Source organism: Lepeophtheirus salmonis, chromosome Z (assembly GCF_016086655.4).
Source record: "Lepeophtheirus salmonis chromosome Z, UVic_Lsal_1.4, whole genome shotgun sequence".
Lineage (NCBI taxonomy): Eukaryota > Metazoa > Arthropoda > Copepoda > Siphonostomatoida > Caligidae > Lepeophtheirus > Lepeophtheirus salmonis.
The window spans coordinates 9,871,100-9,897,358 of NC_092584.1; the positions used below are offsets into that span (position 1 = coordinate 9,871,100).

Below are 26,259 nucleotides of genomic sequence, written 5' to 3' on the forward strand. Positions count from 1 at the left end.
CTTATGCCACATCTGAGGCCTCCCATTTGCAAACATATTGATCCAGTACTTCACCTCTGATCCCCCCAAGTTCTGGAGCAATTCTCCTTATCTACTTCCCTTGGTGATCATTGACCATTTGACCTTAGCCCGTATTACTGTTGACTTAAAATGACTTTTAGAGGCATCAAATTCCCCCCTAATCTTGGGAACAAACGTCATTTAGTGCAAGCTTGAACAAGCTTTTCAACTAAAAAAAAATCATCTGCCGAACTGCCCACATATGTCCAAAAGACCGCGCGAATGCAAAGTCATAAGTCATTTTTTTAAATATATCTTGCGCACCCTGTAGCCCTCAGAATAAAAGAATATGATTGTATGTATATATAGAATTATATTATGGTAATAATTATAACTGAAAGTATATCATTTTCGAAGTAAAGCTATTGACTAAAATATGTATGATGATGCTATTAAATTAGTAAATAAAATAATATTAATGAATAACTAGATAAAAAAAAGAAAAAAAAAGAATTTCAAATCCCTCTTCAAGGAGAGGGAGTGGATGAAGGGATCCCTTCGGACGTGGGAGGGGAGAGGCGCGAAGGAGATGGGTCCCGTCCACCGCTACCACACACATTTGCCGTATTGAAAGAACCTCCCTTCGAGGGAGGAAGAATGTAGGGAGAGAAGCGAAGGGATGAAGAAAAAGGAGAGGGCCGTGATGGCACACAAGATGACGACCCAGATGACGTAGGAGGGGATGAAGAAGGGGTAGATGTCGTATTTGTAATGGTTGATGAAGATGAGGCAAGAAGACCTGCGGCTTGCACCGCACTCCATTGGGAGAATAAGGATAAAGGTGATGGATTTTCTCTTGAAGCGGCGTTGAGGGTGTAGAGTTGAGGTAAGGAGGTGGGAGGGGATCCCATGAGTAGACCAGGATGAGGTACGTAGCCTGGACCTGAAGGTGGTCCAACCCCACTAGGGGAGTTTCCGGATGTGAGGGGTGGAAAGAAACCCAAGTGATGAGGTGGATGGCCTCCTCGGCCATTCATGAGCATGATGGCTCGTGCTTTCTCTGCGGCTACGACCATTAGATTGTTATTTTCAGCGTCTGATAGAAGGGGTGAGCGTAGAAGGAATGCGGGGTCCAGTCCAGGTAGGAGTCCATATGAATCCCTAAAAATACATGGATTGATAATAATTAGTGTCTCTTAATTCCAAGAAGTAATAATATGAATGAAATAACTTACCCTTCATAGTCATTTAGCCGGGAAGAATCTCTGAAGCCTTTGGCAAATGGATTACTATCGATCTTCAGCTTTGTAATCTAAATAAGATGAAAAATGATTTATTACTCTCTGAAATGATGTATGAGGAGATTCCAACCACAAACAAAACAGAAGAAAAAAAAAAGAGAAGTTTCTTTATCTGAAGAAAAAGAAGTTTAACATAACAAAACACTAATTACTATTTTATTTTTTTGGTGTGTGGTTTATTTTTTTCGAAGAAATAGCTTATCTAATTAAAGATATTTCATTCATAGTCTTACATACATACCAATTGATTCTGATATGCAGTAACAGCCGTGAAGATAGTTTCTGGATATATATACGAGCGATAGCGACAGAGTTCTATATCGGTTACGGGACCAGAAGCACCTTCAGGGCGAATCACAAGATATATTCGGGGTTGAAAACGATGCATTGAATTCAAAATGACCTATAGAAAGAAAGAAAAAACAAACATGACTCATCCAAACATGGAATAGTATATACAAATGAATATTACCTGCCCATTCTTATCCATTTCATTATTCGTTAATTTTACTTTTTCAAAGGAGACGACCTGCTTCCGTAGTTGATCCCCCGTAAAGGGAGAGTCCGGATGGATATAAAATCGATGGGGCGGAGGAGGATCCGCCTTACCAGCAACAAGCCAGGAGGATCGATGATACGCATAGCGATATCGCTTATTATCACATGGAACAATATCCAAGATAACCCAATACTTCCTATCTGGTCTTAGATTCGTAAAACTACAGCGCACGGTTGGGAACATTCGTCTGGAAAATGAATAAGGGAATAATACTCTTATTATTGAATATAATAGAACATCGTAAAATAAAATAAAAACATGATTTATTTATTTATTTGTGGTAGTCGTCGTCATCTGCTTGATTGCTAGCTTCTAATACTACTTAGACTTATAACTTATATGTACAGTCCATTCCCTTTCTCACCTCTCTTTCCGACATATGAATAGATGCTAATCAAGAAGAGAGATGGAGCCGTAAAATAAATATTAATACAATTACCCTTGTATATATATATACGAAGGTGTTTGTAGAGAACTGACCGGGGCGGGCATCATTTACATTACAATGAGAATATAATTAATTTTGAGATGTTTTTCCCGGGGGAAATGCAAAGAAGAAGAAATAGACGACTCCTCTTTAAGAAGTAGTGACGACTCAATGGTCAATGAATGAAATGATAAGGGGAAGAGGAGATCGAGTTACCTTCCAGTTTTAGTAATAATCATTTCCGTCCCTAACTCGTGGAACTTATCCCATAGCTCTTTGGTCTCTAAATGACAATCCACGGATAGCAGTTCTGGAGAATTACATTTGGGTTTCATGGCCTTTGTCTTTTCATCCTTTTTCTTCTTTTTTGAGCCAGTGATATTCGTTGTCGTTGTATTAGCCGACGTATGGGCATGATTGGAGTCGGAGTGTGTGGGTATCCGAGGTGGAGGTGGTTCTTTCTCAGCCCCTTCACCATCGGAGCACTGCTCCACGTCTACTTCTTCTTCCAACTCGGTTTTAATCGCGGAGCGATCTCCTACTAATGAAATAACAAGAGTTTACGCGGGTGAAAATCAATTATGAAAATTGCAAATCTTACTACTCAACGGCGGGGATCCGAAGGGACCAAAAGTCGAAGAGTTCAACGATCCGCCTCTATGTGACGTTCCTCCAGAACATGAATCTTCTTCCTCGTCCTCTTTACGACTGTTATTATTGTTCATAATGGCTGCAATGGAAAAGTTGGTCATTTTCAACTGATTCGAATGCTCTGGATGGTGATGATGGGATGCGGCGGAGGGTGGAGAGGAGTTAGGAGGTGTGAGAGGACTCCTTGATGAAACTGACGAAATCATATGCATAACTACGTAAGTGTCAAAGTTGATTCAATAATCTTATTAATACAATAAGAGCTCTCTTTTTGAATACGTATGTTAATTAATGCATAAAGAATCACTGATTATAAAATAAATGTATATTATCACTCTTCAATTACCCAACTGTAACTGAGAGTATGGTGATTTTGATTTATAAAAATTAACGGACGACGTGCGCCTATTTTTACCGCCACTATCCCCCCTCTCTACTCTCACTCCTCTTTTTCTCTCTCTCTAATATATATATGAATGATGCATAACCGCAAGAAATAAAAGGAGGAGCGAAATAAGTGACGGAGAAGCGATATTTTTGTTTGTATACGACACGAGTTAATAAAATTAAAGTGGCAACACGCGTAGAGACTGGATTTTCTTTCTGGGTTTTTTGTTTTCTTTGAAGAAAAAAAAAAAAAAAAAAAAGGCGAAACGCAGGCGCGACTTTCTATTGCATTATTGTTATTATTATAAGAACGAAGAAATAGACGGATTTTGACAAAAAATAATTCCTCTTATTTCTAATATTATTTTGAGTATGGATGGCTCTAAAAAGCAAATTTATATATACAATTTATATACACAAGTAAACAAGAACGAGTTGATCTCTTTTATCCCCCCTCCATGTTTTTTCTCTTTCTTTCTTTTATTTTATCAAATGATGCATTTAGCTACTCTGCTGGCTCTATCAAAAGTTATGCGTTTATTTATTCTTATTTGTCTTATTACAGGGTGCAAAAGAAAACATTTTTGGTTATTTTCATCGCATTTTAATGTATTTTTGAGTAAGATGTGTCTGGATTTTTTTAATCTTGTAATTAAGTCATAAATAAGCTCTACTCTGATGCAGGTCAATGTAAGGATAATATCCAGCATGGCAAGAACGTTGAAAAAGGATATTGTTTTTGCCCTTGGAGTTCTGCGGCCCAAACTTTGCTTATTCCTGACCCAAGGACACGTGGCCTCATTCATCCCCTGACATGAACCACCATGATTATTTTTAGTGGGAGTGCCATCGAATGCATCCCAACAACGGAATGTGGTATGATCTTATGTCCGCTATCTACAAGGTCTGGGCCAACTACCAGGATATGAGCGTCAAGCAATGTCAGATACACGACACCTTTTTACCTCTGATTTGTAGTCCAGAATATCATATTACCATAATGAATAAATCGTCAAAGCATCTACCAGCTTGTGAGATAGTATTAAGGCTGTCATTGCTTCTAATAGAGGCTATATTGAATAAGATACGGCCGAAGTGAATTGGAAATAATTGTTGTAAATAATTTTTTTCAAATCAGTTAATACAACGAATAAAGTTTTTGTTTGGAAAAGTTGTCTTCTGCACCCTGTACGACTCCCTCTCTCATTGCCCTCCTTTCTCTTTCTTTCTATCTCTCTCTATCTGCCGAGTACTTTTGATGACTATGCAGGCATAGATACATATTTTTGGCACTGTAGCAGGCCCGCCTCATAAAACCCCGGCAGTTTTTACAAGTTTTCAACATCGTCGCCTACTTTTTATGAGTCTATGTCGATGATGATTGTTACCAAACCACCACCACCACCACCAACATCACGACTACAGGACTGAGTGGTGTGCTAATGCTATTATTTTTATTATTACAGTGAGATGTGACTCCTCTCTAGTAGAGATAATAATATTTTAATAATACAAACTCGCTATGAATTTTAACGAATAACCATTATATTTATGTATGTTATGATGACGTTGGTAAAATAACGTGCTGTCGTTTGAGGCAAAAACAGAGGGAAAGAAAAACAATTAACAAAATATGATGCTTACAGCAATAATAATAATAATAATAGCCCTTTCCTCTTCTCTCTCCCGTCAGCTCCAACCAAGTTCTATACTAACATTACTTATAAATAGCACGTCATTTTCAACGAGGTACTCATCAATAAAAATGTTTACTGGGAGGAAAGGTTTCGTGATGTATAATATTAGGAAGTGCTTATTCATTAATGGAAATTATTTTTCGTTAAGTTATATATATATATAACTAGTATTCCTTAGGAAATGTGTACCTATAAATCTAAATGTTTTTTGCTTTTTTTTGTTAATAAGGCATAAGTTCTGATGGATAGAAAGGAAAAAGGGATGCTATGTGATGCGTCAGCATAAAAAAAATCTTGAACAAAAGTCAAGATAAGATGAAAATTATATATTTATTAACCCAATATTTGAGTCCATTTTAAATAGTTTTGTGATTGGTCCTTATTTTGAACTGAAGGTACCAATCACGTCAAGTTCACTCTCGGTCCGGTTCACTTTAGTCCAGCTTTTCCGTCTTAAAACTATTAAAGTCACTCAACTTTTTTATTTGAAATCAGTTCTAATAATGACCATCCGAAGGACTAAGGCTTTTCCTCCGTGTTGGACTTACAATTGAGAATAGAGGAATTGAGGATCAAGGTACACCATAAGAGTAATTCTTGCAATGACCTTCTTTATTTCCGTTGCCCTCTCCTACATTGCCATAGCTGACTGTATCTGATCTCCCACAAACATTTCTTCAAATTGTCAGGGTTATCATGTCGATTTTCAGTTTCTTTTTTTAACACCACCATTATATACAGGATTTTCATCACGGATCGACCCCCATACGTCACTTTTCAACCTTAAAATCCATCAATTTCTCCTTCTTTTAAGGAGAGGATCAATTTGTTGAAAAAAATTGACGATAGATTGTCGAAGAATACAAATGTAATCAAGACTCAATATTGAAAAAAATCATTCGTAGTTTGTTTTTGTGTTGACGGGGGACATATACTCCCTGTATCCAATTTTAAAAAATGAAAGAAAAGAGAAAATGCCGATTCACGCTATATATATATATGATTACTTCATATATATATAGAAGCCAATATTTCATAGACATATTTGAATCAATTATAAGCTTATTATTTAAATTTGTGGGCTGATTTAAGATACTACAGAAATTTATTTATAGTTTAAATTTATAGTTTGATATACAGAGGCGTATGGAGGGGGTGGGGTGGAGGGGCTGTAGCGAAAATAAGGAAAATAGCTATGGATTTTTTTTTAAATTGCTAAAAAAATTAATTTTTGAAATTACATTTATGAAAAAAACTTTCTAAAAGTATTTATTGTTCAATAACGGTTGTGGATTTTGAAACTTTTTCCCCCAAATTTTTTTTTTTTTTTTAAATAATTTCGGATTTTAGAAATTTTTTATAAAAAATTTAATATTTCAAATTTCATTTTTGAAATTTCTTTTATACAAAATTGAATAATTGAAATTGAATTTATCCATTTTTTTCCCAAAAAATGTTATATTTTTTAACAGCTGTGGATTTTAGAATTTTTTTTTTTTGAATAACTATGGATTTTAGAAATTGTTATCAAAAAAATTCCATATATGAAATTTTTGTACCAAAAAAAATCTAATTTTTTGCGAATAGTTATAGATTTTCGAAACTTTTTTGGAAAAGTTCAGTTATCCACAATCCCAAAGGTTATATAAAAATAATTTATTGATGGAAATTGTGGATGTTTCTTCAAAGACTACAAAATTAATCCAGACTCAATTTAATAAAAATGATCTATCTTGCTTTTGTGTTGACGGGCCACATATGTAAGTACGGAAAGTTTTTGATTGGATTGTAATAGTTGATCATAGATAAGTATTCCAAATCGTTTTTGGTCTAGAAATAAGTTATGAAGAGTACATCAAAAATAAATGATATTCAAAGAAGAAAGGTTGCGCGATTATATCCAAATAAATTTTAATTCTCATTCAAATTGTTTTCCGTAAAAAAATGTGTCAAGATTGATGAAAGAAAAATAAATAACGGTTAAATGAGAAAAGTTGCGTGATTGGAAAAAGTAATTAATAGGGAAATATTAATCAAATTGTTTTTCTTTAAAAAAAGTCATATGAATAGATTATTAGAACCCATATAGGAAAGGTTCCGTGATTGAATAAATTAAATTGTTTTTTGTCTTAGAAGTGTTTGGATATTGAATAATAATAATTGATAGATATTTTTTAAGTAGTGTTCCGTCAATGTATATATACGTATATGATTTCCGCGTATGTTATGTTCAAATCCCGTTTTTATGCAAGCTGTAACTTGTAAAAGAAAATTGTACAGCTTGCAACCAAAAAATGAGATAAATGATTTTAAATGAATGATTTACAGCACTTGGGATGAGGATCATGCAATTATTGACTATTCCCTTGATAATCAATATATATTAATGGTGTAATTGTTGAATATTTTAATACAAGTTTTAAAATAAAAGTATACTGTGTCACATTATGAATTTCAAATCCTTACAGATCCTCATAACTACATATTAACCATTTAATTTGAATGGATGAAAATGAAATGATGGTATAGAGTTGGTAATTTGAATGCTCAAAGTTTTAATTGAATAATGTACTTTAAGACGAAGAAATTGGAGCATGTACGCTTCTTTTTACAAAAGTTGCAAGCTGTACAAACGTTACAACTTCTACATAGCATATATATTATTCAAAAAAACATACAAAGGTTCCGTGATTACTAACAATTTAATAATTGTAATAACCAGTAAGAAGTTATTCAAATATTTTTTCGTCAAAAGATAAAGAAATAAAATAATGTCACCAATATAATAAATAATTTAGAAGAAAATATAGTCTTTTGAAAGGTCATGCCCCAGAAATATCGTCATATTCATGGAGGGGGGGGGTTATTTAGTATTTCTATAACCGGCTTTTCTCCTCGCTCCCTTAGGTAGAAACTTATCAGATATTTTGATTAATGAATTTCTCCGCTTTGTATATACACATTATATTCTAGAAAATGGACCGATGAAGTGAGATGACAACATTCAGGGATTCTTCATTAATGAACATAGTTTGAATTTTTTTTTTTTTTTTTTGCTATTCAGTTCAATCTTTGTCAACTATGTGAGTGACAATTGACATCATAGGTGCTTAGTTAACAATTATAAACACCGTGGAAATAGGAGAGCATTGAATAATATTAGCATTGAGGAGGGGCGCGGATAAGGGATTTATGAGAATTGATTATAAACCACCAATCAGGCAATGGCTTAATATCTCTATATAATACGTCACAATACCACGCACGTTTGTTATGGGGGGTAATGACAAAAGGAGAAGGTCGGAGGAAAGGAAAATAACTCACTCACTTCTTTGAACATTTCATCCGTAATGAAATCCGGGGGAGGGATATGTTGTTACAAATACTACAAAATGACCTTTACCCATAACAGATTAATAGTATCCAATCACACAATATTTCTCCTTTAAATATAAACGATTTTCCATCTCTTCCAACCATCATAACTTATTTCTCGATTATAAACTAATTGGAATAATTCCAATGTGAGTTATTACTACTCAATCAACACAAAAGCAAGCCGGAAAGATTTGTCTCAAAATTGAGTGTAGATTAACTTTGTATTCTTTGAGAAATTATCGTTCATTTTTATCCACACATTATTCTTATATATATACTTTTGATGTACCGTAAATAGCAATTAAAATAAATGGTCTGAAATTAGAATATTTATTCATAAATAAAAACAAAATGTGTTTGTCAACAATATGTGACTAACTGTTTCTGCTGAGGTTAAAAAAATAAAGGATTTTTTTTTTTAAATTGCAACAACTTTTCAATTCGATCATAACTTATAAAAATAAATAAATAAAAGAATCCTCACGGGTCAGGGCATTATCTCGCAAACACAAAAATACCCAATGGACTTTGTTGATATTCATTTTGAAAATTGTAATGAAATTAATTTGGCTAGATACCAAGGGATTTCGGGCCTTATTTTTTTTTTTTTTTTTGGGAGGGGGGGAGGGAAGGTTCTGTCATACATTAAAGGTAGCGGGATGGTTTATATCCACAAATTTCCCCATAAATTTCAATCAGACAAGCAGACAGTCAATCTCCCCCTACCTATGTAGTGTATAATTCGGTATTTTATTAAAAGGTTTATATGATTATATAAATACAATTTCACTGCACCTTGAATTCATTTCATATCCAACTCTATGAATGTAATTCACATCAAATAACTGAATTTAAATCATCAGGATATTCCGTTATATGTTGTGTAACTCAAATATACACATATTTCCCGACTATTCCACGTAATTTATGGATTTACAAATCAGTAATATTATATTATATTGTGTTAGACATCTGCAAACAAGTTATTAGTAGAATTTCACAACATAATTCTCCAGTCCTTCTTCTTTCCAAGAAGAAGAAGACGAAGAATGATTACACCGATTATTTATTAGATGTCAAATTGAATGGTCAGATAATTATTTGCTATACGCTTCCTTCAGAGAAGAAGCACCTGTCACGTAATTCATGAGGAACAACAATGTTATTTAGTTGTTAGTACTTTTTGAAATTAAATAAAGTGTAAATGATCAGCAAGTACGATTAAGAAAATAAAGCATCTCTCTTTTGTTTCAAGTATATATAAGGAATAAATTCTTAAAATAAAATATTTACATTGTTATTTTAAAAAAAATACCTACATATCTTTCCATGAGGTCTATGAAAGAGTATGAAAGGTTGCGTGATAGTAGAGTCAAATATTCCGTAATAACTAAAGTTGTACTTAATCAAATAAATATTTTAATTATTGAACCAAGATAATTTCTGGGAGATAAAATTGATATTTTTACTACATAAAATGGACAAATATCCCAATAAGTATTCGTGAACTTCATCAAATGTCTTAATGAATAAATAAAAAAGACTTAATACGCTCATTAAATACTACTTGATATCCAATTATTAATAGTGATATTTGTATAAAATTAAAGTAAAATCTACTAAAAATGGCGATATTTGTAGATTTATAAATATTTTTTAAACCGATTGGGACAAGAAAAATAGGAAAATTGTATAAAAATATTTTATTTCTTTCTATTATTATGGTTATTTTTTATATACAATTTAAAAATAAGATTGGTTAACGATGTAATAACATATTTTTAATACATTTTAAGACAATACACATAATAAAACTAGGCAATTGAGGAATATTTTCTTGATAAACAGTTGGGTTTAAGATCTTTTAATTCTTGGTCCAATTTTGACATCCAATTTTTCACTATTTTCTTTAATATGAATGAAAAAAGGTCTTTATTTTATACAACTTGGTTGAGTTAACAACTGTAACTCTGACTTCTCTCAAATATAACACAAATAAAGTTCTATTCTGGGCTCTATTTCATGTAAAACCTACGGTTTTTATTGATATTTATGACGTAGAACACAAAAATGAATATTAAACCTTCAACCACAATAGTTTTGGCCTTTACAGCCCTTTTTTTAAATCAATTTTGTAGAGTATAATAACAATTCATGAAGCATTGCAGTATTTGAAAAATACATTATTTATTAAGTAGTTGTGATTAAAGTTCCTACAAACAAGGTCTTATAATATGAAATATCTATTTAGAAGATAATATTTATGTCATATTGTATTCATTTTCTTTATATTATAGCTAAAACTATGGAATAAACCCTTTGTTACAACTTAAAAAGATTTGTCGTACATACAAAAATGTGGATTTTGATTAATTTTTTCAGTTTAACTTTTCATTTTTTTTTGGAAAATGTAATAAAAAAAGTTAGATAAATGAAAAGTTCCGAACTTAAATATGCCGATTAGATGTCTAAATCTGTAATAAATACTAACCAAATACATTTCATACGTAATAAAATTAAAATTAAGATTAATTTCCTTGCCCTAAAAATCAATTACTTTTTACAATTCGTTAAATAATACAGTTTATTATATTTTATTTTGGAACATTTGATCACGCAACCTCAAACTTAATATTTATCAAATATTCTATAAGAAAATAAAAGTTAAACTGAAAAATCTATCAGACTCCACCTTTTCTTTTACAGCAAATCGTTACAACTTGTAATATAGGGTTTTTTCTTTGACATCTGAGAACAAAATACCCTGAATAGGCAGAGCAACTCGGGTAATAAGGATCTTTCTCAAAATGGAGTGTGGAATTGATTTGTACTCTTTGAAATTATTCTAATTAACATCTTGTAGGGACCGGTAATTGAGTTTAATGTGTTGAAAATTTATAGTCATAATAAAATAATGAAAAATTGATAAATGTTATTTACTCAAATATATCTACGTGATATTGGGATTTATAAAATAAAAACATATATCGAGATTTCCCCTCTTTTTTTTATTCATGTTCAAGGTTGTGTTTATGTTGATGGTCACCAAAGCATAAATTTAAGTCAACTCCATTTGTGTTCTTAGATAATTCATTACTTTGAAATACATGTAAACTGTCCATAGTCCACTAGCCTCTTAAATATTAATTTCTTATGTAGACATATAATTGTTTTAATTATATTTACTCAATTATATGACTAAATGATTAATCAATACAAATACATTATTTATAAAGCATCTTTGGCAGGTGTGAGTCATCTTGCTTACTGCAATATTAATGAGTTATTTAGCCATTTAATCAACTTAATTATATTTAATTTCGGGATATTATTGTAACTTAATTCAACATAACCTTGTAACACCTTATTTTTAGGATCTATGTACTCTTCAAATCCTCCAATGTTTTTTTTATTAATTGGCATATACTTTAATTTATATGTATGAATAGTTATTTAAATAAGTTTGAATATTCATTTCAATCTAGGTTCCAGACTATAAGAATCTCAAATCCTGAATTTTTATTCATTTTGAAGGAAGTATAAGAGACGGTGTAGAGTTGTAACAGGTTATTTTTCTTAAGTATAATAGTAAGGACGATCACTCTAGGATTATATTTTGGGAGGGATAAGTTTTTGGATTATTTTTCAAAAAATATAATAAAAATATTCATTTTTTTTGGAGAAACTTCTTAAACCTCATAAAAATATTTTAGTGAACAAAAATTGAATATAACATTTATTACTATGCTGCATAATTTGGCCGAATGACGAAATTCTTATTAGTAAAAATTTAATTTGGGGAGAGGGCTACAGCCCTTTCAGGTCATCCCCTGCGGACGCCCATGGATAGTGTTGATTTAGTTTTTATTTAAGACTGCAGCCCTCTGTCCAGTCCAAAACTTACGGTTCTTGATGACTTTACTAAATTTTATTTGTTTTCTTTTTTTTAATCTATTCTTGTACTGAAAGACAAAGTCTTAAGGACCATTCCCAAGGACTGATAGGATCGATAAAGAGGGACTGACACAACACTAATTGTAGAATATCAAGGAGATTAAATTCTTGAAAAAAAAAAAAAAAATCAATGACTTGTGTAAGCGTTTTTTGGAGATGTTAAGCATACCGAGTTTTTGAGGGGTAATACTAATTTTTTAAAGGATCAGTATTTTTGAAATGGCTAAGGAACCGGTCGTACAAGAACTATAGGGCCAAGGAGCTATTGCCTCATCCTCCCTTTTTACGAAATTTTCATAGACATCACAATAATAATAAATCATAAATTAGTTATTCCTTTTTAGACTAAAATTTAAATTAAAAAGTTTTTGTCAAACATATTATGGAGAGGCCTTGGTTTTTTGGATTTTTAAAAAAAATCTCCAAAAATTAAATTTAGAAAAAAAAATAAATCAAAAATTCATAACTATTCAGAAAAAATTAACTTTTTTGAGAAAAATTTCAAAAATCCATAGCTATTCATAGAAAATTAAATTTTTAATAAAAAAAACGATACCTACTCACAGAAATTTTCTCCAAAAAATTCAAAAATGAAATTACAAATATTAAACTTTTTCGAAAAAAAAATTCAAAAGTCCACAAAGATTCATACAAAATTTAAAAAATTTAATTTCAAATATGGAATTTTTTTTCAAAAATCCATAATTATTCACACAAATTACCTTTTAAGAAATCAAATCAAATGATACATTTTTATGCCTTGCACTATAATTTGCCAGAGTGAAAAAATGTTTTTTTTTTTAAAGAGTAAAAATTCCTAAATTTAGGGGGATTACAGCCCTTCCACCCCATCCTTTGAGGTCGCTCCTGTTTACAATACATATTAAAAGATGCCAACAAGCAGAACAAGAAGACGTGGGAAGAAGATCCATAGGATCACGAATGAATACATGACACCATGTTGTATTAAATTGTGTCAGGAACATATCAATCTAATGATATTCTAATTAAAGTGTTTGCAACTAAATCAATGGGGAAAAGAATATGAAATTTTATTTGCAAAAGGTTAAATCTTTTTACTAAGCCATGTTTATCTTTTATTTTGTGTCATTGTTCGGGATTCGATTTATTTAGTGTTTAGATTTTTATGGAACAGTCGGTAATTTATAGAGCTACAAATTTTATTTGCAAAAGGTTAAATCTTTTACTAAGCCTTGTTTATCTTTTATTTTGTGTCATTGTTCGGGATTTGATTTATTTAGTGTTTCGATTTATATGGAACAGTCGGTAATTTATAGAGCTACAAATTGGAAAAGAAGGAAATGAACAGATACAATTAAATAAAAATTTGGAATGTTAACCATTGAAGATGACTCGTCCAAATTGAACAAATTAAAAGGATTCATAAGCGTATTCTTTGTAGGAGTGGTAGTCATTTCAACGACAGCATCATAGATCAGAGAGATGCTTTCCAAATAGTAGTCATAATTTTTAAAAGAGGCCGTGTATCCAAATCGTAAAGAATCACAGGCAGAATGGTAGCATTTTGCCATTTCCCCTCTATATGGACCTGAAATATATATACATGCATTCATTGAGTAAGTATTATATTTATATTTAATAATCTGTTAATTATTATTTGTTTTGATTGCTGCAATTTATAATATTTAAAAAAATGAAAGATATTTTAATGATGGAGTGTCAAAATCCCGCAATACTTCAAATGAAGTAACGGGGAGTTAATTAAAAGTCAGAACCAACCTGTGTCTGTCACCAGTATTGCATGAAATCCAGAGGCAAGTATATTCTTTGGAAACCAGAATCGTGTGTGATCGCTTGTGAGAAATTCTACGTTACTTGAAATAGTTTCCCTATCTGATTTGTTCAACTTCAAATCAAATTCTAACATTTTTAGTTTGGAGTCTTTGGTCAACTGCTTCTTTAATGTCTCCACGAGTCCAGCATCCGTCTTTTCTCTATTATAAATAGCCAAGAAATCCCCTTGATTTTTATTTTTTTTGACCCAACTGACAGCCTTAGGAGCAGGTTTGACCCAATTTTCAGGAATGAATTGAGATTCTGACTTTGTATCGTAATTGAGAAGAGTATCGAGTATGATGACTCTTGGAGGACTCTTAATGCCATATGGTAATAGTATTTTAGGAATGAGGAACTTTTCAACGAAAAACAAACTTCCCTGTAGACCATACTCTTCAACATCAAAAGCCACGACTATAAAACTATTGTCGGGTATAACATTCCTTGCCATAAAGGCGCGAGTGATCTCGAGTATTCCAGCCGATCCTGATCCATTGTCATTCAGTCCATCAGTGGTTTCTAGAGTATCCCAATGAGATCCTATTATTACGATTTCATCTTCAGGTGTGCCCCATTTCTTTCCTGGATATATTCCAAAGATGTTTTTCCCAAACATGTTGTTATTCATCTTAAATATATTTAATTAGGTATTATGAGGTAAATATAGGAGACTTTTATTAATTGATTATTAAATCTTGCTGGAATCCCGTTACAAAAATGAAATGTATGTTAGAAAAATATTTCTTTTCTTTTTATTAAATTATTTTGAAAATCCAAACGTTGTCAGCAGTATTGTTTAAAGGGTGGTTCAACAGGAGGGGATTTGGTAAGAAAATTTTATAAGTGGTACATAACTCAGGGGTCGTCTGCAGGGGGTGGGATGGAGCCCCCCCCCCAATTAAGGAATTAATTTATTTTACTAGGAAATTGCATTTTTTTTCAAAAAAAACACATAACTTTTTGAGAATATAAATGGATTTTTGAAAAAAGTTTTAATTTTTTTAAAAAGTTATGGATTTTTGAAGTTTTTGGGGATTTTTTTCTTTCGTAAATAGCTATGGTATTTGTTTTTTTAATTTGAAAAAAAATCAATAATTAAAAATTTTTCAAAAAATTAAAGTTTTGAAAAAATTATTATTTTTTTTTTTTTTTGGATATCTTTTATACAAAATCCCAAAAACAAAAAGGATTCTATGGACAACCCTGTCACTGAAACTAAATTGATTTCTACTTGTAAGGGAGTACTTGGGTTAAATAAATACTTTACAAGGGGTACATCACTAAAAAAGTTTGAGAATCCCTGGCTTAGAGTGATAAATTATTGATGCATATTTTTTAAATATAAATTGAAATTTTTTCGATGGCATTAGCTGTGATATTCCTCATCACTATGTATTATGAATTAATTATAAAAGTCTAAGGAAAAGTGCCGTTTTTCATCATTTTTAGCCTAAAAATAGAGATATATCGAGTGCAGAACAAGATACAGAATCAATAAAAACACTTTTTAATTGAAAAACACTTTTACATAAGTTTTATTAATCCTACTTTTTATTTGGGGATTGATTTAAGGACAAAAAAGGTCTCTGAACAATAATAGTCTCGGATTACTATAATTTTAGATGTTTCAGATGACTAAAAAAAATTGAGATCAGCTTTGGGACTGTTCGCTCAAAGATAAACTACTTTTTTGGCTTGAATTCATTTGTACAAAATGAGCCTTCTCCTGTTGTAATGGTTTCATAGTTGAGATGAATGGTTTTACTAATAGCAAGAGATTTTGGGCCTTTTGTCCCCGGTTTATCTTTTTGTGGAAAGGTTATGAATAGGGAGGTTATTTTTTTATTAAAAAAAAATAACGTTGTTTATAAATTAGAAAAGGAAAACTTGTTCCTCTAAATTAAGAATCCTCCCCTATCTTTAGTGTAAATTATTTTAAAAATGCATAATTTTTATTTAAATACATAGAAATTCAAAAATATTTTCCTTGTACTAATGTTATTTTTAATATTGAAGGTTATCCACTCTAAAACAGTTATTCATTTTCTTCCCCCAAAATCATATAACGGGCAGCACCATCTAACAAGGGTTTTAATTTATTAGTATCATATTTCTAAGGGTGGGCAACTGGGTGAGCAGGAGCGAGATTACTAAAGTACTAAAGTTATTTTATGATTTGAATTGTTCCTCGTCAAGAAATCAGACTCTTATACATTTCACCAATATCATTATACTAATTATACTGCACAAGGCTTAGCGGCAAAAAAGTATATTAGGAAAAATGATAATCCAACAACTATTTGGTAAATAATGAAAAAAAAAAAAAAGGACAAACAACAGCTGTCTTTCCTTTTCTAATCTCAAAACAGGTATTTATCTATATTATTTTAGCTTTATATATATCTCGCTCTCACCTTATTTTCAAGCTAACTTTTTTCTATACAAAAAGGACATCTTTAATTATAAGTAAGGAAGGGGTATGTGTAAAGAAAAGAATTAGTTTACCGATTAGAAAAGTGAAAACAGCTGTTGCGTATGCTCTTCCTTTTTTCTTTTTTTTCATCTCGAATTAAAAGGATGATTAGTAAATTGTTTAATGAAACATTTAATATTTTTCTATGATATAATATTGTATTATGAATTTCTAAAACGATTTGCAATAAATGTAGGCGAGAATGCTTACGTTTGAGGAAGAAATTAACACTCTGACGACCCATAAATGATGACCAAAGCCAGGAAAGAGCCCAATTAAGAACGCTTTTTCCTTTTTTAAATTTTTAAAAGTAGTTTTTTTCATTACAAAAAAAAGCATCTATTGATAAATAGATTTATAATTTGTTAAATTAGACGGGAAAACCCCTTTAAATCAGAGAACTGGAAGTAGTATTTAGTTTAAATTGTTGGGTTTTGGTTTTGGAAATCTAGGAATTATAGACCGATCTATGACAGTTATATTTTTTTGTTAATCTGTCCAAGCTCAATTTGTACCGGTTACGTTCTAAAAAAAGATTTAAATGCACACGAAAAAAATATATATTTTACTCAATGCGTGTAGGTTCGATTCACGGTACGTCCTATAGAAAGAAAAATGCATTATATAAATGGACTTCAATGACATTTTCCAAGTAAGTCATTTTTCATTTTCTAATTTTTAAAAGTAGTTTTTTCAGCACAAACTACTCAACTCTAGTTATGGAATATAATCTAGCTAACTGACTGAGATATGACATCTCTCAGAGTTATAATTTTTTTATGACAATATCTGAGACGTTTTTTTATCACTAACCAACATTCCAGCAATTTCGTGCAGAGATATATCTTACAGTAGTTTCATTTATGTACAACGTCTGACATTCAAAAAGTTGAATCCCTCCAATGAGTCCACTGGAGTGAATTTGCCCGGTTATAAAATTCCCCACATCCTTTTTCCATGTCTTCTCCGTTTCAAAACTCCGGGGCACCGTAAAAACATTTTCTAAAATAGTTCTTAGACGTAGTTTACTAATAGAAGGTCCGGAATATTTTACGTATCCATCTAAACGTCTGTTTTCCCTATGAATAAATCCCAATTATAGATATTTTTTGTCATGGAATCAAATACGAATGTAGTACTTACATAATAACTTCTTGGAAAAGTGAAAACTCATTCAAATCAACTTGTTTTTCACTCAGGTGAATAACGTGTTTTTTAAGAAATATTTGCATTGCTTTCGATTCATGGTAATTTTCTTTGAGGAGTAAGCTCTTTGGATTGATAAATAATTTAGTTTCCGATCGTAGATGATCCATTTTGCTTTCATTTCTACACAAATGTTAAGGATGGGAAATTAGTTATTAACAATTTAATATTGGTCGACCGTTTTTCTACAGTCTTAATATCATTCAACTAAATGTGTAAGGGGAGGAAGGTCACTTTAAACATAATCTACACGGCTTTGTAAATAAATTTTGGAAACTGCTTTATCATAGCTCCCATTTTGAACTTTACGATATAAATTGGTTTGGTGTGAATGGGTGAATTATAAAACTTTGTTTACAAAGTTAGTCATTTCTGTAAAAACTTTTGAACTTTAAGAAAAATGAGGTTGCAAAAGTCATTGTACACGTCGATGATAAAAAGTTGAGATGAACGCAGAAATTAAATGGCAAAATACAAGAGTCATCACCTCCGATTCGACTGAAGTCCAGCCAGTTTTGAAGTAAAAGAATCGTCCTGGTTTTTGTAGCAGTGAACAACGATGTACTCCGATAGAACAGAGAACCTTAATATCCCGAAGGACGTCTTGCTAACATGACGAAGGAAAATTTTGGTTTGAACAATATGGTACGTGAGGGGTCCCATTTCTCGCGAAGATTGAAATTTAGCCTTCAAGAACAGGTCAAAAAATGATTCTACCACAGTATTAGTTCCTTAAAGACTATTATCATCAAGAACTGTAGGAGGATCCCAGCTGATCATGTAATCAAGACTGTAGCATGATTCAGACCAAGGATCACAAAGGTTATTTAAGCTGGAGGAAGTCACATCAAATGAATCAAAACACAAGATTACTTGCAACAAATTCACAAAGTTTTAACTAGATTTGAACAATGATTAACCATACTATAAATATTCAACGTACGTTGGGAGGGGGCTGTAGCCCCCCTCCATTAAGGAATTTTTGCTTTTTACTAGAAAATGTAATATATGATATTTTTTTTTATAGAAAATTTAATTTCTTGAGAATAATTATGGATCTTTCGAAAAAAATTCCATAAATCTTTGCATAAAAGGGAATATTTGATATTCAATTTTTGAAATTGTTTACAAAAAATACATTTTTTTGATTTCAATTGTAGATTTTTTAATTTTTTTCAAAAAAATTTAATATTTTAAATTTTTTCCGAAAATCCAGCCCCTTCTCCCTCTCCTGCGGAAGCCCCCGATATTATAATTTGACGAGAATCAATTCGGTTTTTTTTCTGTAAAGCCCTCTAAGTGGTTTGACTTTTGCGATGAGATAAATTTATGAATATTCTATATATGAAATGTACACTCTTTTTTTTTCTTCTTTTTTTTTAAAACCAACTTAAGGCTATTTTCTATTTGCATAATAAAGAATTAAAACAATTTTTTTTAATAATTATTATTCAGATGCCATGAAATTAATAGATCAAACAAGGTCTTTAATGGTTGCTTGAACTCTACTCCCTCTTTCATTTCATATTTTAAGGCACACCTGACCAAACTTAAAATTCTAACGCATCGTAAAGATAAACGGTTTAAACTTTTAAAAACATTGACTTCTTTTTTTGCAAAAAAACAGGATGTTGAACCTTAATATTAGTTATTTACAAATAAATAGACTCAATTATCAGAATAGGCCCGAGGTGTTTTGATCAAACTATCATAAGACCATATTATGATATTCTCTTTATCCTCTTTCAAAACGAAAAACAAGAATTGTGTAAAGGATATCAAATGGGCAGAAAAGTACAGGGGTTCACATATAGATGGCCCTATTTTTTTGATTAACTTCATTTGTATCCACCTTTAAAAGACTACTGTCCAAACATCATGCCAATTTAATCGTTTGTTTGTGAGTTGTTATACTATGCGTCAATCAATATTTGATATTTCCTAAGCAATGGATCAAAAACTACGTCTGTTTTAATTTTACAGTGCTTATTGATGGGGAAAAATACTCCTTTTCAAGCTAAGAAAGGGCTTGAAAAGTGTTATGGGGACTCCGATTTATAAAGCAACTTAAAAACAATAATAATAAACAATTTTGAATGGGAAACATGTGTTTTCTTTGTAAATATCCGGGACTTTTCATAACATGTATAAAGTAATATAATCTTACTTTGTAAGTGCCCCAATGATTTCAGACACATATCTCTCGGTTATTGCTTTGGTTAACTTCTCATCCAGGGCTTCACCCTCATAGAAATGAATGAATATTAAAATAAGCACTATTTGCAGTTGTAAAATACACTGGATCATATTTAAAAATGAAACTACGTTTCCAGTCAGTGAATGAAGAAACTTCCAGGTTCGTTTTTTTTATTATTATTATTCACATGGCAGTCCAATTTTTGTTTTTTAAACTATGTATATACATCGAAACATTAAAAAGCCTTCTTTAATCATATTAAAAAAAAAACAAAAAAAAAACTTGTAATTTCATTCAAGGTCTAAAATAAAAATAACGTGTTAGCTCCAACCTGACATAAACATAAATAAAAATTAACTCATATGGATAAAAATTGAATCAATAATAGTAGTTATCTTTCTTTGAACATTTAATTCGATGATATCTTCAAGAAAGAAAATAATAAGAATCATATCATGAAATATAGGGGCACCTGGGGAATAATTGCAACACAACATACGTACGGGGCCGACCACTATTATTCACCCATTTTAGCACACAAAGTATTAAAGTCAATTTTAGGATCCTGGGTGAATTAGAAAACAAGTTTATGAACTGTTAATTGAAACAAAAAGAACATGTTGTAGTCAAATGCCCCCCCCTCGGAATTGATGGGAAGCTCCAAGCGGTGGCGAAAGATAATGCTGACCCCTTGGTGTACTCGGCGCTCATGAAGGCCCAGGTGTTTTTGAAAGAGGTCTTCAGGGCGCAGGTGCTGTTGTGTCGTCTTCTACTGGCCTAGATGGAATAGTCAAGGGGACTGAGGTCTGGCCTCTGCGGCATCCAGTAGTCCTTTGTCCGGAAGTGCATGTTGGCTTGGAGCTACTCTTAGTTTTCATTATGCTGTAAGAAGGTGCTCCATCTTTTTGGAACATCCAGGTGGAAATGCCAACGATGTATTTGATCCATAGGAGAGCTTTGATTTCCAGAATTTTGACATACTCATCAGTCTTTAACCTGTAATATTTGATATTCGCTTATACAGATTTAACTATAAGTTTTATGCCTATTTAATTTTTATTATTTCAGAAATAGGTTCATTGGGGATTAAAAAGCTATGTCTTATTATTTCAGAAAATTTTTTGGACTTTAGTCTATATTTCATAATTTATTCAATATATCCACCTCTTTTATAAACTGCTTCTCTTAAACGAAATTAAATTGCCACCCACGCTGCACACACCATATCTTTGGGAAGTTTGTAGGAGTTCCTGTAAAGCTTTGCTCTAATTTTTAGGACACTTTTTGGATTGCTAGCCGACCTTGGGCGTATATTTCTTGGCTTGTCCTCAATACTTTTACCATCTCAAATGTTCTCGATGTTATATTTGAAGAACTCAGACTAAATATATTTGGTTTGGATAAAAATTTTATACTTACTTTCTTATATGATGCATTTTAAATAATAAAAAGGACTTTAATTGGATTCGTTTAATGGCAGATGAGAAAAATTGAACATAAATTGCGTTACAAGCAATCAAATCGCAGATAGGATACTTTTTCATCAAAATATTAGTGGCCAAATCTTTGAGGCTTAAGACTTTTGGACAACCCTGTAGGTCTAATATTGTTTGAATATAATTAAAAATTATCCTAAAGATTATTTTTGAATCAATTAAGCGGAACTGGTTTTATTAAACCTAGCTAAAGCTTAGTACAACAAACCAACATATGCTTGCTATTGTTTAAATCAATTTATAGTTTATATCAGTGAGTAATTTCCATACAAATTATATTTTAATGATCTATTATTATTAAATATTTCAAGTATCCCCAATGCCAAGGATTTTTAGACCATACCAATTAAAGTGTTCCGAACTTTTACCTTAAATTATTATAAAATATATTTGAATCATTAAATTCAATACAAAATCATACTTTAATTGAACATTCAGGATTATATATTCTATTAATTTACATTGTAAACCGTTGACAAATCCCTTAAGTGATGATTATCTCGAATAAGAATGTCATTAAAGAAATTCCTTTGAACATAAAATTTACTATGTATCCTTCCAAAAGTACAATGTTTATTACAAAAATGGTATGTCTGATATTAGAAGGCATAGAATGCTTAGTCTAGTTGTGTCACTTAAAATATGAGGTTAGAATTGTATTTAATATAATTGATGCATTAAATTGGATTCATTAAAAGTTAAGAGATAGTTTCTTGCTTCATAAATTAGCTAGTGGTAGTATTAGGGAGCGACGGATAGACAAACTTTACTTTAATAGTATAGATGATAAGTCATCTCAATGTTACGCTCAGTTTTCATGAGAACACTTATACGTAGTTACTCAATACTTAGATGTTCTCTCCACAAAAATTGTTTTGATATATTTTTCTGATTCTATTTAACTACATTTAAGAGTTTTATAAATTATGATATATAAAATCATTTGTGGAAATATTTTATCTATTCACAAAACACAAAATATTTGGATACGTTTTACAGATAGGTCTCAACGTCAGCTTTAAGGTGCCTATATAAACCCAACTACATACTGTTATTCATACCGATTAGCAGTACTACCCAGAAGATTACTAAAGACATACCACAAACAGTAATCAAACGATTATATTGCTCAGTTGATGTCTTCATATTTTGTATCCTTTATGTTGCACTCTAGAAAATATTGCGGAGAAATGCTTAACGCAGAAATGAAACAATAAGGAAAACTTCTGAAAAGAGTACTTATAATTCTTACGCATCTATTCCAGGACGGAAGGATGACATCACATGAAATATGTCAATCCGGTACTACTGGCAGGATATGATAACCAATTTTCAGATCAGCTAAAAGCATAACGAGCTTTTGAGTCAACTCAAACCCTAAAAATAAAATGGATATGAATCTAATGTAACTAAGATGTCTAATCAAGTTAGGAAACGGAGACCACGTGATCATTATTTGTACAAGTATACAAGAGTGATCAGAAAAATATACAAGCTCAGCGTGAAGATGGCAGCATTCGTAATAAATACTGGGTGGTCCATTGAACTCTGAACACTCACTAATTCCATAATTAATAAAGGTTGTTGAGTGATTGAAATTAATTCAATTTTGTATATATTAAAGCATAAACAATTGGTTAGAAAACGAACAAAAACTGAGCTCCCTAGTGTACGTACAAGTCATAGAAATTATACTTAAATGTGAACTACTATTCGTGATCTCCAAGCAGTTGTTTGTCTCCAGAACTCCCTTCTACGCCGTCAACAATTCCAAAACGTTGGGGAGGAAGATGGGCTCTTTCAGAAAGGGCAAACCAGATCCAGAGATGTGAAAGAAAACAGCCCAGGCCAATAACTTCAAGTCTATGAGGGTCTATGCAAGAGATCTCAGGATTTCACACCAGGCTGTTCAGAGAACTATAAAAAAAATGGGCAGAAAGAACTTTTGAGTTGCCACTTTTGACACCAGCAATGAAATAAATCCCATCTCCTCCATTACAATAGTCTTTTGAACACTTTTTTGACACTTTTGGATGAATGTCGAATGGAAGAACTGCAGGATCTCTCATCCCAACATCGAGTCCCTCAAAGTCACTGTCACCTAGTACTGGGACGCCATGACAGTGGACTACATCCGCAGTGGGTGCCAGGCCTTCCAATGGGGATCTACATTAATGACTCAGAGAGCTCTTATACACATCTATTTATAGTATTAATTTTGTTGAAATTTTGTTACATAAATCAATATATAATTTTGATCAGAAATTATATATTTCCAGTGTATCCAACAGCTTTTTATATTTCTTTTTACCACGTTCAGTTTTTAAGATGAGGATAATAATAATTATTTTTATAAGTTTGCTTATATATTTTTGGTAAATCAGTCAATTTGATAATGTTGTCAATGGTCTTTAAATACTAATACAATGTACTATGTAATAATAACATTAAATTAGTATGTTTGAATTAAAGTTGAAGGAATTAACTATAATGAATAAAAAAATTGAGTGGAATATGGAACTCTTAAAGAAATGAAAAATATATTTAAAATAATTGGGTGAATCCTCAAATTGGGCCCCAAAGATATGCTTGTCAAAGCGTGAAAACATTGAAAATCATTGCATTTCCTTAGTTTTACTCTGACTATACACTCAAATTCAAGCTTCTCACCCCCTAAAATATATAATACGATACCAAAATCATACTTTTATCAAAAGTAAGACCTTAAAAATGAGGGACATATCTTTTTCACTATGTGAGTGCCACCTAGTGGTTAAGATTTAAAAAAAATCATAGCTGGCTGGCCGATTGGCCAATTTTAAAATCATTTGTTTAGATGATCATATTTAATGATACTCTATGCAACAGCGTAGTTAAAATAAATTTTCATTATAGTGGCCATAAAATTGTTTGAACATTTGTTGAAATATAATGAAACTACCCTCAATCTCTTTTTATTATTAATTCATTCTTGAGTTACGTTTATGCATTTCATTATGTGACTATGAGATATAATTGAACTAAACAGTGAGATGAAACAATGCGACGTCAACGCATGAAACATCAGTTCTACTGCAAAAAAAAAATCTTGCCATTCCTCCTAAAAAAGTAACATTGATTCAACTTAAGAGACATTTAGTGAGTAAAAAAGAAATTATGGATGCAAATTAAAGTCATTTTTGATATAAGAAATAATATTGTATTCATATACTATGACTTATATTTTAAATATTATGACAAATTATGTTAATGAAATCTGTCTGGGGTTTTGCTTGTAGCATCGAGATTAACTTCATATTTTAAGAAAAATAATAAAAACAATGAATATTTCTTTAGATGAGGTATAACAACGAGTGTGTATAGGTCTAGCTTAGCCATGTAGAGTTCTAGAGACTAAAGTACTCTCTGGCTCAGCACGTTATATTAAAAAAATATCTAACTGTTATTAATATTTTTCCGTCTTGAGGGAAGAAACACGTGTCAGGCCATCAAAAGTGGTGAGTAACATTGCATATTTTAGAAAGAGGATTTGTCTATATATTGATAGCTAAGTATGTCTGTTCATCAGCGGTAAATAACTTCTGGTCAAGGCTGGGTATTGGTATGTTCATAAAATATAAGAAATAGAATTTAATTCTTAAGTTCTATAAGAAAATTAATGAACTCGGAATAAATGACTCCGAGACTATTAAATTAAGAAAGCTGAATAAGGGGTGTACTCGTCACCCTCAAAGAGCCCTAGATAATGCAAAAATAATAGGTTTCTACTCCATGAAAGTGATGGATCACCAAGAACGTCTGAAGGGGAGGCTGGAAGGGATGTAGCCTCCTCCACATAAAAATATATTTTACGCAGTGAAGCAAAAAATATAATATTAGAAATTTTCTTTTAAAAAATATAATTTTTTTTTAATAGGTATGGGTTTATGGATTTTTTTTTCCAAAAAATTTAATGATTTGAAATTTTTTGGGAAAAAAAATTTAATTTTCTGAGAGTAGTTATGAATTTTTGAAATTTTTTTCCAAAAAATTTATTTTTCTGTGAATAACTGTAGAATTTAAAAAACAACGATCCCCCCCCCTCAAAAAAATAAATATATAATCTTCTGGACGCCCCTGATGACAGTTTGTCGAAGCGTGCAAGTATTTTAATCACATAACATTATTTTTGTATTTCTATATATGAAATTTATGTTCGTGGATACGGATGAAGAGGATGTTTGGAATTGAATGGACCCTGAGTTTGCTCATAATAATTTTGACGCAGATGATCTGTTGAGGGTAATTCAATGAATTGACACCTTATTTTTTGGCAGATAAAATATTATATTTTTATAGTTCTGGATAAAACTTTTCATCATGTATTTGTAAATCTTTATATAGGGATATAAAAATTTGATGCAATCCTATTACAACCCGCATATTATTAGTTTATAAAAAAAAAACACTAAAATAAAGGCTTTTGGAGAAAGAAATTATATTAAAATAATCCAATTGGAGTTTAAAATTTGGTTCCAGTCCATGTTACTTTAGTACACAATTATATGTAATCTTCATGATGAAATACATTGTGCATTTCAAGGGCAGGCTGTCCGTTATAGAATGCACTTTCATTTTCTAGTTTGTAAGTTGTAATCATTCCCTTGAAGAAAAAAAAAAGTGAAATCAGCAAATTATAACGTTATGGGACGAAGGAGAATTATGTACAAATCATA

General features: G+C 31.3%; 2 protein-coding genes across 3 annotated transcripts; both read right to left on the minus strand.

Annotated features, from left to right (window-relative positions):
* Positions 1-353: 353 nt before the first annotated feature.
* On the minus strand, positions 354-3,293 carry LOC121130376 (T-box transcription factor TBX1). Of its 2 annotated transcripts, none has more exons than XM_040726126.2 (6): positions 2,889-3,293; positions 2,504-2,825; positions 1,774-2,047; positions 1,543-1,704; positions 1,236-1,312; positions 354-1,161 (listed from the first exon to the last, which is right to left on the minus strand). In XM_040726126.2, exons 1-6 carry the CDS (start codon positions 3,148-3,150, stop codon positions 528-530), a joined length of 1,731 nt encoding a protein of 576 aa, XP_040582060.1. In that variant the 5' UTR covers positions 3,151-3,293; the 3' UTR covers positions 354-527. The 2 variants fall into 2 exon arrangements, with proteins under 2 accessions (XP_040582060.1, XP_040582059.1); XM_040726125.2 differs by having other exon boundaries at positions 2,504-2,828.
* A 10,300-nt stretch (positions 3,294-13,593) lies between these two features.
* Positions 13,594-20,176, minus strand: LOC121130547 (uncharacterized). The gene is made up of 5 exons (XM_040726280.2): positions 20,019-20,176; positions 17,789-17,974; positions 17,496-17,724; positions 14,116-14,800; positions 13,594-13,924 (listed from the first exon to the last, which is right to left on the minus strand). Exons 1-5 carry the CDS (start codon positions 20,156-20,158, stop codon positions 13,647-13,649), a joined length of 1,518 nt encoding a protein of 505 aa, XP_040582214.1. The 5' UTR covers positions 20,159-20,176; the 3' UTR covers positions 13,594-13,646.
* Between the last annotated feature and the right edge of the window lie 6,083 nt (positions 20,177-26,259).

Bases quoted from the DNA above. Each gene is read 5' to 3' on its own strand.
- LOC121130547 (XM_040726280.2), bottom strand. From the start codon at position 20,158: ATGATCCAGTGTATTTTACAACTGCAAATAGTGCTTATTTTAATATTC. The intron at 17,975-20,018 runs GTAAGATTATAT...ACATTTGTGTAG, and splicing joins ATCATTGGGGCACTTACAAA to AAATGAAAGCAAAATGGATC. The intron at 14,801-17,495 runs GTAAGATATATC...AATATATTTAAG, and splicing joins TGTACATAAATGAAACTACT to ATGAATAACAACATGTTTGG.
- LOC121130376 (XM_040726125.2), bottom strand. From the start codon at position 3,150: ATGCATATGATTTCGTCAGTTTCATCAAGGAGTCCTCTCACACCTCCT. The intron at 2,048-2,503 runs GTAACTCGATCT...TTCATTTTCCAG, and splicing joins ATTATTACTAAAACTGGAAG to ACGAATGTTCCCAACCGTGC. The intron at 1,313-1,542 runs GTATGTATGTAA...CATCTTATTTAG, and splicing joins CTGCATATCAGAATCAATTG to ATTACAAAGCTGAAGATCGA.